Source organism: Prunus avium, chromosome 7 (genome assembly GCF_965620075.1).
Source record: "Prunus avium chromosome 7, drPruAviu1.hap1.1, whole genome shotgun sequence".
Taxonomy (NCBI): domain Eukaryota; kingdom Viridiplantae; phylum Streptophyta; class Magnoliopsida; order Rosales; family Rosaceae; genus Prunus; species Prunus avium.
Window position 1 is genome coordinate 4246528 of NC_142290.1, and position 19788 is coordinate 4266315.

General features: G+C 37.2%; 1 protein-coding gene and 1 pseudogene across 12 annotated transcripts; both read right to left on the bottom strand.

The window, feature by feature from the left end:
• Positions 1-290: 290 nt before the first annotated feature.
• LOC110759391 (uncharacterized) lies at positions 291-16631 on the bottom strand. Of its 3 annotated transcripts, none has more exons than XM_088255912.1 (6): positions 16546-16631; positions 16370-16420; positions 3729-3944; positions 1842-1912; positions 914-1000; positions 291-834 (listed from the first exon to the last, which is right to left on the bottom strand). In XM_088255912.1, exons 3-6 carry the CDS (start codon positions 3877-3879, stop codon positions 583-585), a joined length of 561 nt encoding a protein of 186 aa, XP_088112038.1. In that variant the 5' UTR covers positions 3880-3944; positions 16370-16420; positions 16546-16631; the 3' UTR covers positions 291-582. The 3 variants fall into 3 exon arrangements, with proteins under 3 accessions (XP_088112038.1, XP_088112039.1, XP_021817135.1); XM_088255913.1 differs by lacking the exons at positions 16370-16420; positions 16546-16631 and adding exons at positions 4382-4474; positions 4583-4710; XM_021961443.2 differs by lacking the exons at positions 16370-16420; positions 16546-16631 and adding an exon at positions 4583-4740.
• On the bottom strand, positions 9674-19691 carry LOC148292864 (phosphatidylinositol N-acetylglucosaminyltransferase subunit C pseudogene; annotated as a pseudogene). 9 transcript variants are annotated; one of them, XR_015837054.1, is made up of 4 exons: positions 19542-19689; positions 16546-16648; positions 16370-16420; positions 9674-10867 (listed from the first exon to the last, which is right to left on the bottom strand). The product of XR_015837054.1 is annotated as a phosphatidylinositol N-acetylglucosaminyltransferase subunit C pseudogene, transcript variant X9 (transcript). The 9 variants fall into 9 exon arrangements; XR_015837050.1 differs by lacking the exons at positions 9674-10867; positions 16370-16420; positions 16546-16648 and adding exons at positions 16693-17810; positions 18121-18214; positions 18559-18711; XR_015837046.1 differs by lacking the exons at positions 9674-10867; positions 16370-16420; positions 16546-16648 and adding exons at positions 16693-17810; positions 18047-18214; positions 18559-18711.
• Between the last annotated feature and the right edge of the window lie 97 nt (positions 19692-19788).

Sequence of the window (19788 nt, forward strand, 5' to 3'; positions counted from 1 at the left end):
TACGTTGTTTCTTTGCTTCGTCAGTGATTTTTAGTTAGTTGAGTCAAGTTAGGAGGTTTGCCTGCGGCTGTAGATAGATGAGAAAGAAGAATAGGCATCTTTGTATATATTTCTGTTTTTGTTTTAAATTTTGCCCTGCATTTTTTTAATATTTTATTTGCCAGAGTTTGATATTTTGTAAAATACTCTCTCTCTCTCTCTCTCTCTTGCGGGAGTATGAATATTATATTTTACTATTCATAAAAATAATTTTAGAAAGCTACAAAGATAGTCCCCATTCTTCCTCCAAGTTAAGCAAAACATCGATATTATGCCTTAGCACATGAAATATAGGCATTTGGCTAGTCTAGCCTCAAATGGTAGAAAACAAAATTCAGGGGCAAGTATTGCAAACATTTCTAAGCGCAAGGAAGAAAAACACAGAAAGAGAAGATTTTCTAACTCTATGCTAATTACTAATGTCAGTACAAGTAGTTGTAGGATGGATCACACTACTATTTGAGCTCAAATGCCAATAGGAGAACAAATAGAAGCAAAATCTTTCTGCTCTTTTGTTCGAAACGATTTTCCATCTTCATGCATTCAAGGGCCCATACCGATCATTTTCTTACCTTTGTTCTGCTTTCCATTTCCCTTCTTGTTCTCTCTAAACACATGGGCACCAGCGCTGCGGTCTCTAGATGGAGTTGCATGTAACAAATGCTTAACATCAAGTACACCATTTCTAAAGCGACCTTCACTTGCTTTCAGAACCCTGTTCTCAGGCCTTTGCTTCTCCATTGATCTTTTAGAACCACCACTGAAATTGCCACCAAAACGTCCAAGAACCATATTCTATGCAGATTGATTATTTAGTTAGTAAAAGTTGACCATGCTTCCCCATTCAACAAGGGCAACGGAAGAGAATAATCACCTGTTCCAGCAGTTTTTTCTCCCTTTCCTTTTGATTCTTCATTACCACTCTTGCTATACTTAGAGGAAGTCTCTGCTTCTTTGGAGGCTGTTTCAAGGGCAAGCACACATGAATATTTCTGGAAGACATGCAAATGAATATTTCCGGAAACTGAAAAGCATGCAAATGAATAAACACACAACCATAGTTGAAGGAAGCAGTGCTACTTGGAGCTCAGTGTACAACTGAAGGAAACCAATGTCAATTTTGTTAATGAGCTGTGTGCTTTACACTGATATTAGCACCATCAGTTTTATTGAACTAAAGTAATAACCTAAACAACAGTATGTCACAGCCAATCACCAGCCCACTGAAAACACGATTGGAACCACCACATCCACATTAACAGAACAAAACCATCATCATAACAGGCAACACACCTTAAAAACTAACTGCTATAAGCTACATCAGCACTCCACATTAAGCTAAAATGATGGACTATCTCTAAACTCATTAGAACTCAAAGCTAAATATTAATTTCAGGTATGAACTTTTTCCTTGGTCAATTATCCAAGCAAGTATTTATACCTTATGAGGTACCTTAGCCTTTCAAATCATCGTGGATGGGTTGAATTTAGGAGGAGATGAGTCATCAATAAACTAGCCCGAATAGGATTTAAATGCAAAGGATGCTAGAGGATTCAATTGTATCAAGATGATTGTGACATGAGATTTTCGATTGAAGGAGGTAATTATCAAACTGGCTACAGGTACATTACAACAAAGCTTGTAAAGTGTGGAAATAATAGGCACTATGGAAATTCTCCTGCTCACTTATCTTTCCAATAGTGAATCCTTTTCCCATTCCCACAACAAACCAGAACTCAAAAGAAAGCAGTGCATAGCTTAATATGTTACTTTTGAATAAGAACAGGGCAAAGCTCCATACCTTTCCACCTAGAGAAATCACTTTCCTATTCTCCAACTCCTTCCTTTGCTTCCATGTCATATGAGAAGAACCTGCAATGCAAAAATTTGAAGTGAAAAAGCAGACTAAAACTAGCTTTAACACAACTGAGAAGGCACACATTCAAACATATGAAGTTGTTCTATCGTATTACTTACATAATAAGTTCAATGCACAAATCATGAAGATAGATATCTCATAAATATTTTCCTATCTTTTATATATATATATATATATATATAGGGGACAGATCAATGGCACTATGTTTTTTACACAAGTTTTGACACAAATTGTAATCAAGTATAACTTTATTTCCCGGCTCATGAAATGTCTCACGCACATCCTAATATGGTTGAATCCAATTTCCCCACATCCTAATTAAGCAAGGTGTAGCAGGTTATTATAGATTAAGACATATTTTATTCATCACATCATGGCTTTTCTACTGTAATACCTCTTCCTAAGAATCTTCCAAAATATAAATATGATTTTGCAGATAAGTGCAAATTCTCTCAAGAAGGAAAACTTTAGCAATACTATTGTTTCACAAAGATATAAACAAAAATATCTCCACTTCCCAGTAATAATAAATACCAACAATTAGTATAGATGATTACGAGAAAAAACCTCCATGGTAACAGGTGAACTGGTAAATAGTACCCCTTCAAACTGTAAATAAATCTTGATCATTCATAGGGTAAAGGAGTTTTCCCTCATGCTTTAAATATTGTTAACACTAAATCCGTTTTGAACTGAACAATGATGCAATTGCAGTTTTCTCAACTAACTATTTACTAGAATATAACCATGCCTCAAGTTTAATAGTGGCACCTCAAAGGTTCCAAATCTTCCGTACACCTTGATACCAATGAGACCTATGGATTTCAGAATCCAAATTCAGTTGTTAATGACCCTAATTTGACAGAACTGTACGTAAATTTAGGAGAATCAAGTTCAAACTCATGAAAGATCCCTCCAACCTTTCGAATTCTAGTGCATCTAACCATGTATGACATATTCCATAACCTCTTGATTAATAGCTCTTACAAAACATCTTTGGTGCACTCTAACTCTCCAACTAGAGCATCTCAAGTCTAGTCAATTTTTGATTCGTAGTTTGATTAACTAAGACTTTAAGTTCATCAAATGCCATGATAGACTTGCAAAGCAAGAATGCAGTCCTGGACATGCAACAGAACTTGATTAAGCAAGAAATTAGCTCCATATTCACATGCTTAAGAGACTGTTGCCATATAAGCAAACATATATTTCACTCTGTTAGGTCTCAATACTGATTTCCTGATTCAATGACAATCTCAAATAAGCTCGAAATACAATCCATTCACTTCTAACACATATCCATAATCACAGCACAGAGAACATAAGTTCATCAAGAAGTTTGAAATTGATTTCAAGATACTGCTGAGAATATAAAACTGGAGCAATGTACTTTTTGACACTACAGTTTCTTAAGTAATTCAGGTCATCCAAGCCCGAAACTGACCAACATAATCACTATATGCCAATCCTTTACAAACTAGCATGTCTGCGTCATGTAGGACCAACCTAGTTTCATTCATCCTTAAGCTATTCATTACAACTATTTTCTCATATTATGCTGGTTGATTTTACAAGAAGGAAGATGCAAAATAATATCAGTTTAGAATAATTCAAATTTTTTATCAGTTTTCACAATATACTTCATACTATCACTGTATCAGAAAGAATCACAAAATTAAGAGCATAGTTAAACAAACTGAGCTACCAATAGGGTTACAGGTGCTTTTTTCGGTTGACAACCTTCCATTAAAACAACAAAAGAAAGTGGATGAATCATGAATGTGAAAAACAAGAGACAAATACACATACCCAAAAGCTCAATCTGTTTCGAAATCTTCCTCATGTCCATTTTTTGGATCTCAGTGGCAATTTCTTGGTTATCAGTTTCCATGTTTTGGTCCTTCCTATCCATTTGTCTCGTAGAGGGTCTCCCTTTGTTTCTTCCCTTATTCTTATGCATTTTTTGGGCTTCTTCGAACAATTTGAAGGAACAAAGTATTGCACAATTTTGTAAAACCCAATAACCTGCAAGGGGGAAACACAGCCCTCAGAGGTTGAGCTCAAACTACATAGCCTTGTGTGTGTGTGTGTGTGTGTGTGTGTGTGTGTGTCTTCACATTTTGCTTTCTCAACGGAAAACCACAAATTAAAATTAAATGAAATACCTCATGCACTTTACCAGCATACAGGATGAAGCACGAATTTGAAATAAATAAATAGAAAAAATAAACTCAAGCACTTCCACCAAACGAACCACGGAAGGTGAAGCACAATTTTAAAATTTAAACAAAAAAAAATGGAAGATGAAAGAATGTGATTCCACTCTGTCTGTATGTCTTGATCAAAACACAACAATCAAACATACAGAAAAAAAAAATTAACAAACAAACCCAGGTAAATGACATGAAATTTATACAAAGAAATGCATTGATTTCAAAGGCAAAACCCAAAATCCTATGCACCTCTCCTTTTTTTTCCTTTCTAAGCTTCTTTTTCCAACACTCTGCCTTGCCACAGCAATGGGAAAACCCAAAACCAGTCACAACTCAATCAACCTAAATTAAAACAGTCCAAAAACACAAACTCTGAAACATCCACTTTTTCAAACACTAAAAACAAAGAAATAAAATCAGAAATAAAGAAAAATTCAGAAACTTTCATACCTTTAATGGAAAGTGGACGATGGCAGTACTGAACGAGTGAAATTGAGAGAGGAGGGAGGAGGCGGAGCAAGAGTTGAGAGAGGTTTGAATCGCGCGAAAAAGAAAAAAAGTGAAACTAAAAAATGTAGAAAAATCTCGCGTTTTAATTTGTGGACTAGGTTTTGGGAAATTCTAGTCGGACCCAACTGTTTGCTAAACAGACCCAACACTTTTTTTACTCTAAATTCCAATTGTGCCCTTAGAGGTTGGAACAAATTAGGGTTTTATCACATGTTGCATTATTTTTTTTAAATTTTATTTTAAACACAAAGGCTATGGTGTTTTATTAAGGGTTAATTACATTTTTAGTCTATCTCAACAAAAAAAAAAAAAAAAAACAATTACATTTTTAGTCATCGGAATTTGGCTCAAAATTAAATTTGGTCACGGTGATTTCTATTTTCCGATTTTCTCACTGTGATTTCAATTTTCCAATTTCATCACTGTAGTTGCAGCAGTTAACAAATTAAGTCCTAAGTCTCAGTTCCGTCAGTTTGTTTGATTTAAAAAAATATTTAATCTATATATATAAAGCAAAAGGCAGAGAATGGTGAAACATTCAAAATACCAGAAAATGCCATTGGTTAATGCAAACATTAAGAATTGAAATTATTAATTAAATGAGGATAATATGGTAAATTCACACTTTTTCATGGTAAAAGAAAAATCAAATAATGGCCTATTTTTATGGAACATAACTACCTATTATCTTTTTTAATTCTAAAATCATTTTTAATTTTTTTTAAAAAAAGCCTCTCACAGGCGCGGAAGCGCGTGCAGAAAAACTAATATTAAGTAAACATCAATACAAAAATTTAAAATTTCAACAAAAAAAAAACTATCCTACCCCATCCTTCCGTCCCACTGTCATCCCCCTTCGCCACCATCCCTTCTCCAAGCGCCCACCACCACCTAACCCTTGGGCTCCAACCCATGTTTAACATAAAAAAGGAGTCTCCTATTCTACAACCACTTCTCAGACCACGTATATTATTAACTTTATTTTTGTTATTTACTTCCAAATACATGGGATATATGTTTTTCTGATGGCTTTGCTTGGGCCTGATGGAACAAGGGATTCGAAAGAAGTGCAAATACTGATGGTTCACGATACTATTATGCCTTTCGAGTTACCTCCTTTGTATGTGCACATCTTCTTTGAGGTTACCCAATTTCTATTATAGCAAATCAAAATACCAATTGTCTCCATATTCCATAAGGAAATATCGCTTTGTTAACACATGTCAAGCTACCAATAAACTAGTGGTTTCGACCGAAAAGAACTAGTGGATAAACCCGCAATGATGAAACAACAACGAAATATCAATAATACAACAATAAAAGCAATAGAATTGCAAACAACAGACCATTGTGTCAATTTCTCACCACAACAATAAAACACTTCGCTAACTATGATCTAATCATATGCATGATCAATCCAGAAATAACAAGTTCAGATATGCCATTACAGAAAATCCAAATAACAAATGCAAGAACAAATCCACAAAGAACAAGGACATTGGGAGATTACTCAAATAAGTTATTAGCCTCTATAATGATTCTGTAATAAATCATCAATAAGTCAGCAGACAAAATAAGTGTGCCACTACATAGTGCACCACTAATTAAGGCACTAGTCCTTGTCTAAAGGCACTATACCAACCCTTGCACTAAAGAATGTTTTATGATGTCTTGGGATGAGCCAAAACAACTCCTATAAATAGATGGAGTGTGTGTGCAAGTAAAAGAAGTGTGAAGAGAAGCATTAGTGCATACTCTCTACGTTGGTGTGTGTGTGAGACAAGAAGTGTGAGTGCATATCGAAGAGTTGTAGTGAGCTTTACACCCACATAAAAAGAAACCTCATATCTCCCTAAACACTCTCCTTCAGGCAATTCACCAAGAGCCTTGGTCTTCGGTACGTGAAATCAATGGAGTAACTTTTATAGCCAATCCAACGACCTTGGAGACGAAGAACGTGTAGAATCTTGTTGGCGTGCTCGAAACGTGGAAGCATCTCGGCGGGCTAGTAATTGCAAGCGGTTTTTCACTTGGAATCTTCTGCAAGGTATGCAGTACCTTATTCCGAATATATTAACAGTAATTAACAGTGGTATCATAGCTTGTATGCTTGCTTTTCGCCATGTTGAATGATGCATGAGATTGTGTTTTTTGTTGTTCCGCAAGAACTACCATGAAAGCATGAACCAAGAAACTTCTTTTTTTTTGTTTGATTGTTTTTTGATGTTTTCTTTCCACGCAAGTATGTTCCTCTATGTGATGTGAACTTACCTTTAATTTTTCGTACAAATTAAAGGAGTAGTTTAGGAGTTTTAGAAACCCAAGTGCATGAAAAACAGTTTGTTTTCGAGTTTTTTAGAGCATGTTTGCATGCTGTTAAGTTGTTTTTTATGCCGTTTCTTTGCCTTAGCATATTCTCTGTTGCATGAGCTTTCCAATGATACATCGTATGCATCATTTGGATGCATAACGAAGAAGATAAAGGTCTCCAAAGAAGGCCAAATGATCATGAAAATCTGAAAAATTTTCCTGGAAATTTCAGCAAGATGAACAGTGTTCTTCGTGAACAGTGTTCTTTGTGAACACATCCTCTTTGAAGGCGCATGAGAGCACGTATGCCCTTTGTAGAGCTTCATCTTAGACAAATGGAATCCAATCGTGGACTCCTCCCGTCTATTTTCTAAAAATCATTTGGCTAAGTATCACTTGGAATAAATGAAAAATTGTTTATTTATGAAGTTAGCAACAATAATGACATGTCATTTAGAAACTAAATATGTTATTAAGTTGTTCATATTTAGCATGCCAAATATGGATTTAGGATTGGTTGAGTTAATTTATGGGTCATACCAGTGGAATTGACTACCCAAAAAAAAATGTGTGAAGTCTAGGCAAGTTATTTAGGAAACACCTTTGGTGTTTAAGAGGAAATGGTATTTAAGCGAGTTCATCTCCACCACTACTCCCGAAACTTACCTGGTCACATTTTTTCGATGGACTTTCATTGGTTAACCTATTAAATGGACTCCCAATTTTAGATTCGTATGAGACCCATACGCTTTTATGAAACTGCGCAAACAATTGTTTGGTTGGAAACTTTGTGTTTTCTCAGTAGAAATTTGTTTAAAATAATTGAAAATGTTTATTTAGACTTGCTTTTTTTGGGTGATGATTACAAGCATAGCGAATTTTCGAGTCCAAATTTTGTAAGGAAGGATAATTATTTTCAATTTATTTTTTAAACAAGTAGAAATGTGCAAAACACTAATACTAAAGTCAATCCTTGTGTTTGATAGATAATGACCACCAAAAATGTTGTTGCTAACTTAAATAAGGGAGACAAACTTGAGGGTACCAACTATGATATTTGGCATAGGAAAATTCAATATCTCTTGAATGAGCAGGAGTTATTGGAAACATTAACCAATTCAATGGTCGAACCTGAGGTTGGGCAAACGGCCCAACATCGCCGTGATCTTGAAGCTTATCAGACTTGGTTCAAAAAGGATCGTTGTGCGCGCTTTACTATGCTAAGCAACATGTACAATGATCTTATTGGGGGATATGAAAGCTACCCTACTACCAAGGCTTTATGGAATCAACTAAAGTTTGATTTTGGTGGTACGTCCACCACTCGACTTAGAAGTTTGGTCCTGAAGTTTGGTCCTGAAGTTTGAGGTATACCGCAAGAATCCTAAGCACACGATTCATGAGCACTTAAGGGTGCTTTCTAGCATGATACGTGACTTAAAGGCTGCTGGAAATACCCTCACTGATGAGCAGCAAGTGCAGGTAGTCATCAAATCCCTGCCAGATTCATGGAGCTCCATGAAACAAATCATGACACATAATGAGAATATCAAAAAAATTTCTGATATTTCTCGTCATGTTGAGCTAGAATCGGAGCGCCAAGAGGCGACCAATGCTACTGCCCTTTTCGCCCAGGGTGGCACGTCTAAGACTAAAGGGTCTAAGCGTAAAGGAAAAGGAAAGACAGATAAGCAGGATGGGGCAAACCAACTTGCACCAAAGGATGACAACAAAACCAAGCGCCGTAGGGGCAATCATGGTGGGAAGAAAGACTTGTCCAAAGTCAAATGCTATAACTGTGATAAGAAGGGTCACTTCGCTCGTGATTGTACTGAGCCGAAGAAGGTATCTTTCTTAACTGAACCTTCCCACATATATGTATGTGAACATGTTTTAGTTGCTAATACGTCCTCTAGGTGGATTGTAGATACGGGAGCAACTAAACATGTGACTCGAGATCGAGAAGGTTTTCTGGATTATCGTTGAATTTCAAAGGACACCTCTGGTGTGTTCATGGGTGATGGAAGCTGTTGTTAATATTATGTTAACTCGCAATTGTACGGGGCAATTAGTAGTATAGCAAGACAAGTACGAGGTCGTACCCACGAAGACTGAGAAGTTAAAACTAGTTATGTACTTAGATTACCAAATTCAAGAAAGTAGGAGGTTATGTCTAAAACAGAATTTAAAACAAGAGTGGTTGTGATTGTTGAACAAAAGAAGCAAAATGAAATTGCAAACAAAAACAAGTAAACAAATGTAACAAAGAGTGGTTTTAAGAGTTGGAAAACAGATTTTGAGACTAGGGCATTCGAATCACCATAACAATTCAATTCTGGGTTATAAAGATTCAAGTAACAAGTCTAATTCAGATTCAAAGATTGATTCTAGCTAAAGTATGATTAGGCCATGGTGTTTGGTCCTAACCTTGTGTTCCTAATTCCCTAATTTGATCATTTGTTGTCTAACCTAAAATTAAGCATTAGGAACCCATTAAGCATAGAAGAACATTTTAAACAACCAAGTATGTATCTAATCCCTGTTGTCGAATGTCCATACATACTCTTCCTATTCATAGTTCAATTCGAATTAAAGCATGGTGTATACTCTTAATTCAAACCAAGATAGTTAACAAACAAGTTCTAATGGTGATCAATCATTCAAACAAGCATGTTAACTTATAAGCATAATGAATAAGAACATGAATCATGAATCAAACTTGAAACTCCAAACTTATAAACCCAGAATATTCATGTTAGGTTACATCGAAGCCCTAGTTATGGATTTAGCTACTCATAATGGAAAAGAGACTTGAACAGAAATGAGAAAACATAATGAATACAATAAGAGTAGAAAAACCCTTTTTCTGAAGTTCTTGTGGTGTCCAAGGCTTCTCCAAGTGCTTCTCCACTTCTAATGCTTCTCCAAGAGTTTCCCCACTTCTAGAAAGATGTATGAAGGATATGGAGGTGATTTGGGATGAGTTTGAGTGAGTGGTGATGGCTAAGGAAGATGAAATTCGTAGGGAAATGGAAGAGAGGTTTGCTGGAGTTGTTTTGGTGATTGTTGGAGTGTTTGGGATTTTGAGAGTGTTTGAGGATGGTTGGAGTGAATTGTGGGGGTTGTGAATCTCAGGATTTGTTGTGTCTTGAATGTGGAATGGATGTGGTATTTATAGGGAGAGGGGAGTGACAAATCTGAATTCAATATGGCTAATGCATACAACACTTGCATTATAAAAGATGAATTGGTTGATGCACTTCACTAATGCATACAACACTTGCATTATAAAATCTGAATTGGTTGATGCACTTCACCAATAGATCCCACCAGCAGCCCTAGCTCATCTTCATGTCACCATGACCAAGCTTCCAACCAGAAATGATAGCTCATACCTAGCTCACCATGACCAAGCATCCAACCAGCACATGCTGAGGTCAGCATAACCAGCAACTTCAAGGGCTTACAACTTGGGCTTCTCTTAATCAAATTAGGACTTTAAGCACTCGAAATTGAAGGTCAGAATGTCTTCTTTCCAGCCATATATCATTTGGGCCAATCCAAGGTCGGAGGAGGAAGTTAAGGCCAAAACAAATTGCTAACTCATTTTGCGCGCTGATAAAATCCATCCTGAGCATGGCTCTGTGTTTGCTAGGTAACAGACTCCATATTTATCCAATAGGGCTGAATTTTGGATATGTTATAGTACACACCCATTGGAACAACTTTCATGAAGAATGATGCCTCATCCGAGCTGTGTAGGTTGCTGAAACAAAGCTTGCAATATGACCTACGGAACTGGACTGGCAGGGGGCTGTAGCCAAAATGAGTTTGTCTTTTAAGCTCTTCTTCCATTCATCCAAATTAGGCCTTAACATGCTTGAATTGCATGAATTATGCTCTTGCTCTATTGGCCTACAAAACACACAAAGGGAGGGAAATAACTTAGAATTATAGGAACTAAGCAAAAGAAGTAAGTAAATTGGGCATGTATATGTATGAAATTATGAGCTTAACAGAAGCCATATAGAAGCTTTGGGAGTTGGTTCATATCAACTTCATATGCGCAATGGGCGCACATTGCTCCTCAATAATGTGCTCTATGTTCTTGGAATTCAGCATAATCTATTTTCAGTTTTAGAGTGTTTGCATGATGGATATTGTTTTAAGTTTTCTTCTTTTGGTTTGGATGTGTTATTGGATGGTACAATTATTGGTCATGGTTTTTTGAGGAATAACTTCTTTTATTTGGATTTGAATGATTCCGATTCCTCATCTTCTTATATAGCTTATGTTGATGTACATGTTGATTCTGCAACTTGGCATGCTAGACTAGGACATATAGGACGTGACAGGATGACAAGATTAGCTAGAGAAGGTCTTTTAGGCCCACTCGCTAAAGTTGACCTACCTATATGCGAATGTTGTCTGGCTGGTAAAGCTATAAGAAAGCCTTTTGGTAAGGCTAAGAGAGCTACTCAACCACTAGAGTTAGTTCACTCGGACATTTGTGGACCTATGAGTGTGAAGGCACGTCATGAGGCCTCTTATTTTCTCACATTTATTGATGATTACACGCGATATGATTGTCTAAAGCCTTGGATTGTTTCAAGCGTTTTATAGCTGAGGTTGAGAATCAGACAGAGAAGAGTTTAAAGGCTCTTCGTACAGATCGTGGACGCGAGTACTTATCTAAACAGTTTAAAGAACTATGTGAAAATAAGGGGATACGCAGGCAACTTACTGTTCCTTATACACCGCAACAAAATGGTGTTGCGGAGAGAAGGAATAGAACTTTATTAAACATGGTTAGGTCTATGATGGCGCAAGCTAATCTCCCAATTTCGTTTTGGGGAGATGCAATAGTAACTGATGCCTACATTCTTAACCGAGTGCCTTCCCAATCAGTCACTTCAACCCCTTATGAATTATGGAAAGGCGAAAAGCCCAATTTGAGGCATTTGCGCCCTTGGGGATCAGCTGGTTTTGTTCATAATACTTTTCACAAGCATGGAAAGCTTGGCCCTCGAGATAAAAAAACATATCTTCATAAGGTATTGCAAGCACTCGAAAGGCTATGTGATGTATGGTGAACATGCTGATGGAGGAATGACTGAAATAGATTCCCGAAATGTGAATTTCATAGAGAATGATTTTCCTAGCATTGGTGACGCCCAAAAGAATCTTGACCTCCATGAGTTGGAAGGAAGTGAAGATATTTCACAATCTTTAAGCGAGGATGGGGAATTAACTCCTGATCCAGTAATCGCTAAAGAAAGTGACAATGATCTGCAAACTAGTGGGAGCATACCAAAGGATGGTACACCGCTAGAAACTCAAGATTTAATGGGGCGCAAGAGCAAACGAGGAAGCATACCGATACCACTGTTAATTATGTTAATATATTTGGAATAAGGTACTGCATACCTTGCAGAAGATTCCAAGTGAAAAACCGCTTGCAATTACTAGCCCGCCGAGATGCTTCCACGTTACGAGCACGCCAACAAGATTCTACACGTTCTTCGTCTCTAAGGTCGTTGGATTGGCTATGAAAGTTACTCCATTAATTTCACGTACCCAAGACCAAGGCTCTTGGTGAATTGCCTGAAGGAGAGTGTTTAGGGAGATATGAGGTTTCTTTCTATGTGAGTGTAAAGCTCACTACAACTCTTTGATATGCACTCACACTTCTTGTCTCACACACACCAACGTAGAGAGTATGCACTAATGCTTCTCTTCACACTTCTTTTACTTGCACACACACTCCATCTATTTATAGGAGTTGTTTTGGCTCATCCCAAGACAGCATAAAACATTCTTTAGTGCAACGGTTGATATAGTGCCTTTAGACAAGGACTAGTGCCTTAATTAGTTGTGCACTATGTAGTGGCATACTTATTTTGTCTGCTGACTTATTGATGATTTATTACATCTCCCACTCACCCACATAGGGTGTGATAACCGCATAATCATCTTGAACCTCTTGTATACTCTCGCCTTCTCATACAGGAAATGGGTCGTGCGACCTTGCGAGAAAAGAACTCACAGCTACAAGAGCACATTTTATTAAGTCATCACCAAACTAATAAAAGTGCATCATTTGAAATCATCTCGCACATACACCAGACTTGTTCAAACTACACCGGTAACAACACTCCTAATCCCTCATAAAAGCAATGCTTCACCCCAAATATGTATTGTACTCATGACATGTCAACAACAAAATAAGACATAGACGCTGGCCAGCTATGAGTCACAAAAACATGGTGTATTGTCGAACTGTCTTCCTCAAGCGCTCATATCAATCCAATTATACTTAACTGCTTTCTTAGACATGCGCCTTGAGACCTTATAATTGATCCTAGGAAAAAAATGCTAAAGTAGCGACATCAAGCATTCTCTTTATGATATAGGCTAAAGTCAATTAAGGGTACATTTTTAGGATCTAAATTAATGATCCAAGTGGCTCACATAGTGATGAAGCAAGGATTCATTCATCGCTCCCACTGTCGATCGCATCTAGCACATACAGTATAAAATGTATGCTATGATGCATTCTCATAAAAATGAGCATGTCACTTATCCAAGAATTTGACATACATCATACGAATCTTAGTCTAGATATTACACAAATGTCTAACTTGAGTTCTAGTCTAAGTCACCCTCTTGGCGCCTTTTTGGAATCTCACATTCGGCTCAATACATGCTTCATAGATTTTATGGCAATTTTCTATGATCGACCTCTATCCTTTCCAAGGTCTCATCTTAGCTCCAACTAAGGCGACATATAGAGAAGTGTTTTATCTTGTTGCCTACTTGGGCGCATAATATGTTGTCTAAGCATTTTAGAACATAACACAAATGTCTCATCTTGCTCGCTATCTCAGCGCCAAGGTAAATCTCCCATGTGAGTGGGCTGATTCAAGCCTGGTGACAAATCTTTGTGCAAAAAAAAATATCAATCATTCTAGAACAAGTACCATGGAAAAAACGATTAACATTGCATTAATAATAAAGTCAATTACAAAATAGGTATATTAAAACCTTCGTAGTCCCATACTCCTAATACGAGAAAGGAATACATCTCTAGCAATGGGTTTAGTGAGAGGATTAGCAACCATATTGCCACTTGAGATATGCTTTAATATAACATCTCCTTATGCTACTCTTTGTCTGATATAGTGATAACTAATATCTATGTGTTTGGATTTTCCATGGTATTTCGGATCCTTTACATATGCCAAAGCAGATGTACTATCTGAGTAAACAAGTACTGCCTCACAGGTTTTGGTTGTATAGTTTAGTCGTTGCAAGAATCTTCTTAACCAAACAGCTTCCTGAACTGCTGCTGAGCAAGCAACATATTCTGACTCCATTGTGGATAGGGCTATGCAAGACTGTATCTTGCTACACCAAGAGATAGCTCCACCTCCAAGTATAAAAGCATAACCAGAGGTGGATTTGCGTTCATCTCTGTCATTTGCCCAATCTGCATCGCTGTAACCTCTAAGTCTCAAATCGCCACCATGGTAGCATAAGACAAGATCAGCGATACCTTGCAGATATCGAAAAATTCTCTTTACCGCTTTCCAATGAGCAGGTCCAGGATTACTTTGATAACGGCTCACCATACCAACTGCATGACAGATGTCTGGCCGTGTACACAACATAGCGTACATTAGACTTCCTATCGCAGATGCATAAGGAACTTTGGTCATTTGGTTTCTTTCTTCATCATTTTTAGGACATTGGTCAAGGGTTAGGACACATCCTTTTTCCATTGGTGTGTCTATGGGTTTTGAGTGATGCATATGAAAACGTTCAAGTATCTTCTTAATGTAAGTCTATTGAGACAAACCGAGAAGTCCTTTTGAACGGTCTCTTATGATTTTCACTCCTAGCACATAATTTGCCTCACCCATGTCCTTCATTTCAAACTTTGCGGACAACCACTTCTTAGTGCCGACAATAGAATCCATGTCATTTCCTGCTATGAGAATGTCATCAACATACAATGAAAGAATCTGAACATTTTCCTTGGATCGTTTTAGATACACACAGTGGTCTTCTTCAACCATCTCAAAACCAAAAGAGATGATTGAGGTATGAAATCTAATGTTCCACTGTCTAGACGCTTGTTTGAGGCCATAAATAGAACGTTTGAGACGACAAACTTTGCGCTCTTGTCCTTTGACCTCTAAACCCATTGGTTGATCCATATAGATCTCTTCGTCTAGATCTCCATTGAGAAATGCAGTCTTAACATCCATTTAAAAAAGGTTCAAATCCTTTTGTGCGACAATAGCTAGGATTAGGCGAATAGATGCAAATCTCACCACAGGGGAGAAAGTATCATCATAGTCTATACCCTCTCTTTGAGTATAGCCTTTCGCCACAAGACGTGCCTTGTACTTGTCAATTGAACCGTCCGCTTTGCGTTTGATTTTCAAGACCCATTTGTTTCCAATGGTCTTGCACCTAGGCAGAAGGTCAACTAACTCCCAGACCTTGTTTTTGTCCATTGAGCTTATCTCATCTTGCATAGCAGTCATCCACTCTTTACTAGCTAAAGATGATAGCGCTTCCTTATAAGAAGCAGGCTCTTCTTCATCTATTGGAGTACACAAGAAAGTTTCCCCTTCAATTTCAAAAAATCGACGGGGAATATTTCCTCGTTTGCTTTTGCGCACCATTAAATCTTGAGTTTCTAGCGGTGTACCATCCTTTGGTATACTCCCAATAGGTTGCAGATCATTGTCACTTTCTTTAGCGATTACTGGATCAATAGTCAATGTAATAAATCATTAATAAGTCAGCAGACAAAATAAGTGTGCCACTACATAGTGCACCACTAATTAAGGCACTAGTCCTTGTCTAAAGGCACTATACCAACCCTTGCACTAAAGAATGTTTTATGCTGTCTTGGGATGAGCCAAAACAACTCCTATAAATAGATGGAGTGTGTGTGCAAGTAAAAGAAGTGTGAAGAGAAGCATTAGTGCATACTCTCTACGTTGGTGTGTGTGAGACAAGAAGTGTGAGTGCATATCAAAAAGTTGTAGTGAACTTTACACCCACATAGAAAGAAACCTCATATCTCCCTAAACTCTCTCCTTCAGGCAATTCACCAAGAGCCTTGGTCTTGGGTACGTGAAATCAATGGAGTAACTTTCATAGCCAATCCAACGACCTTGGAGACGAAGAACGTGTAGAATCTTGTTGGCATGCTCGTAACGTGGAAGCATCTCGACAGGCTAGTAATTGCAAGCGGTTTTTCACTTGGAATCTTCCGCAAGGTATGCAGTACCTTATTATGAATATATTAACAGTAACTAACAGATTCTAATACTGAAATTTTTTACAAGTCCGATGCGAAAAAGGTACATCCTTAACATTAGATGAGATGCAGAGACATACCTCAACATCAGACAAAACAAGTCAAGGCCCAGGAAAAAAGTGATACGTGGCCTACAGGGAGTTTTTATAGAGGTCAGTTAACCAAGATTTTAAAAAAGAGGGCATTTTTCCAAAAAGTAGGCGAGCTGAGGGTAAAGCCGCTAATTTCCAAATAAGTAAATATTTTCAGCTGTTACCTGTCAAAATAGAGTCCTAGGAAGTGTATGTAATTATCGTGTGAGGATAATGTATTGCCTCTTCCTACTAACGTAAACATAAGATATGCCAACTTTAATCTCCCTGAAAGAAAAAAAGAACAGGAATATTATGAAATCCATCCATCATGAACTGGTAGGCTGCATATTGCTAGTGATTAAAATACAGAAGATAAAAGTTCATACAACATTGAATTTTCTTCATTGACATTCCAAATATTACAATGAACAGTCAAATGGCCATTAAAATCTCAATCTATTATATCAAAACAAAGCTTAGCCTCATCCCAAGGGCCATTTATCTCAAATTTGTATTCTTGCATTCGTATAAGCCAGTATGGACAGACCACAGTTACAAAAACCAACAACCCTAAAAACACGACAAAAAGAAACAAGTGCAGGGTATAAACCAAAGCCAAGGTCGCAATCATCAGACCAAAAGAACACCAAAGGTGCAGACGGAAGGAATACTTCCTAATACAGTAAGTAACCAATGGAGCAAAAAGGAAAACTTGCAAGGAGAAGAGCATCATGGCAAACACAAGCTGACTTGATGGAAGGCGTGAAGCAATAAAAACTGAGGCCACAACAGAAGCATTTAAAGAGATGCAACTTGTCAACGTTGGATTGTTTGCAGCCCCTAGGGTTCTTATGGTGGATCCAAAGTAGTCATGGAGGAAAAGATGAAGCACAAGGAGTGAAACTGTTACTGCCCAGATGGAGTCTGAGCTTATTGATCTTGTAAGAGTTTGATAAATGGGAGCCAGAAGATATAAGCCCGTGGTAAAGAAAGAAATATTGAGGAAGTAATGGAAGAGAAGATTGAGGGAAAACATTTCTTGAGTGAGGAGGAGAATAAGAAAACCCAATCCAAGAAGGGTGACATCAAGAAGCAAAAGGGAATTTTCATTAAGAGTTGATTTGAGGGTGTAGATCCAAACCAAACCAATGAGAGCTACAATGCACAGATATTGGGAGATGGAAACTGAATCCTGCATCACTTTTAGCATGTCCCTTTTGCCCACATTGGCATTTGTGACCATTTCTTCAAGAAAAGATTCATCAGTGTGATTGTCATCAAACCCAGGTTGCATCCCTCCGTAAGCCACTTTTCTCCATTTGGCTTGGGCAGGAGATGTCCTTTCAGTCATGCTGGTATCCATTACAATCCAAATGTCGAGCAAAATCAAAATCTGTCCTCAGTTACATTAAATCTCATGGGTGTATTTTGCTCTATTTGTTTCAACCTGTCCAAGAATATGGAATGGAACATAGACAATGAATAATAAATACGACAAACTATTAAAAATAATCTATTGACATTAAAGTTATTCTTGACCCTAATATTTTGTAGTTTTTGATCTATGCAAAGCATTAGCCATTTTATTCCACTCTTATTTTCAGCTGCTTCTTCATCAGCTTGGTATGGTTGTTAGTTGCTACAATAAAGAGCAGTGGAAAAGGCCAAACGTCAGTACTATACCTTAACTTAATTTCTGTTTCTAGGTTCCCTGATAGATTTCGCCACATGTTCTCATCACTCAACTCCACACTAACCTTGATGGATGTTTGACAATTTTCTGGGGGAGATGGATCCGTAACAATGACTCTGTGTTTTCCTGTTTCAGGTACTCTTTATTCACACCCACACCTACATTTCCATATGAACATTTGGAGTCAGTTATTTTCACCCCAGCATGGCAAGAAGGCTTGTTTTTTTTTTTTTTTTTTTTCATTCCTTCCGCTTCTTTAAGATCCATACTGACAGATCTCACAAAATTTATGAGTAGAGAACCTATTTCTTTTGGTTGTTTTAATGTTTAGGGTAAAGAACAAAAGTATCCTCAGTACAGCCAAAGTGTAAAATGATTTGAAACTTATTCCACTCCACTTGGGTTTGCGTTTTGTACAATGTAGAGTCATCATTCAGTAAAGAATGACAAGCAAAATCTTATTAATAATTAAGCAATCAGATTGTGAAACTGAGAAACCCACTTGTGCTTTCACATCCAATCTTAATTAGATTCTAAGTGAGGATTCTGCTCCGGTATTTTGGGTCTTGTTTTGGTTCTTGGTATTCTCCTTTCTGGGCAGGAATTAAAGACCCAGAGAGGCCTTCAGGAAACTTCAGTATTAAAGCCTGTATCCCTGCAGCACCCAGATGAGAAGGACTGAATGACTCAAATGAGAGAAGATGACTGTATGACAGAGAAAATGGAGTTCTTTTGAGTCTGATTTAGAATGGTCACAACTAATAGGAAAATAAGAAAATCATTAGGAAAGAGAGGGAGTGCAGGGGACAAAAGGGAGTGCCAAAATCACCTACCCAAGAAAAGCTTTAAAGTAAAAACCTCTCAAAAATATATATATATGAAGAAGGCAATAATATTTGAAACACCAGATAACCATACAGAAATAAGTACTTATAAAGTACAGAAAGAATGAGACAACCCTAATAATTTGAAAAGGAATCCGGTCTTGCATTGAGTAGAGGAAGGATTTAATTATAAAAACAAAGATCAAACACCAAAATAACCCCTAGGAAGGAACACTTACAATCAATTCAACCTCTCAACAGAAGAGAGTCACATTGAGCAACACAGATGTATTTCTCTATGATAAAACGTCACCTTATCTACTCTAGGACAATAAATTAAACTACCAGCCTACAAGCTCCTGTTTTGATTTGAATAAACAAATACAAATAAATAAAGAATTGCAAGAACAACAATCTATTTGGGTGTCAAATACTGAAAAGGGCACTGCAATTTGCACCAACTATTTTCATTACTCAATTATTGTATTGTTTTCAGAGAGCACAAACATAAGAACTAACAAGCGAAAATTCTATTAATATTCTTTTTTTTCTGGATTCAAAACAATAGATATAAGTATACTTCTGCAATACACACCAAAAACAAAAACAAAAACAAAAACAAGAAGAAAGAGAGATGAAATAGAGGAACGAGCTTACTTACAATTAGAAGCTGAGCTGAGCTGAGCTAGAGCTATTTGGAACGCCAAAGAGAAAAGAGATGCAAAGATTGAGGTCGGGTCGCTGGAGCAGACTTTAATTTGGTTTCAGGAAAATTGGTGTTTTGGGGAAAAAGATGCCGAATATGGCGGTGCTGTAGGAAAAAAACATAAAAGAGAAGTAGCAAACGACGCCGTTTTTAACAAGACTTTCCTTTTTTAAAATGAAAAACAAATTTGGTCTTTGAAAAA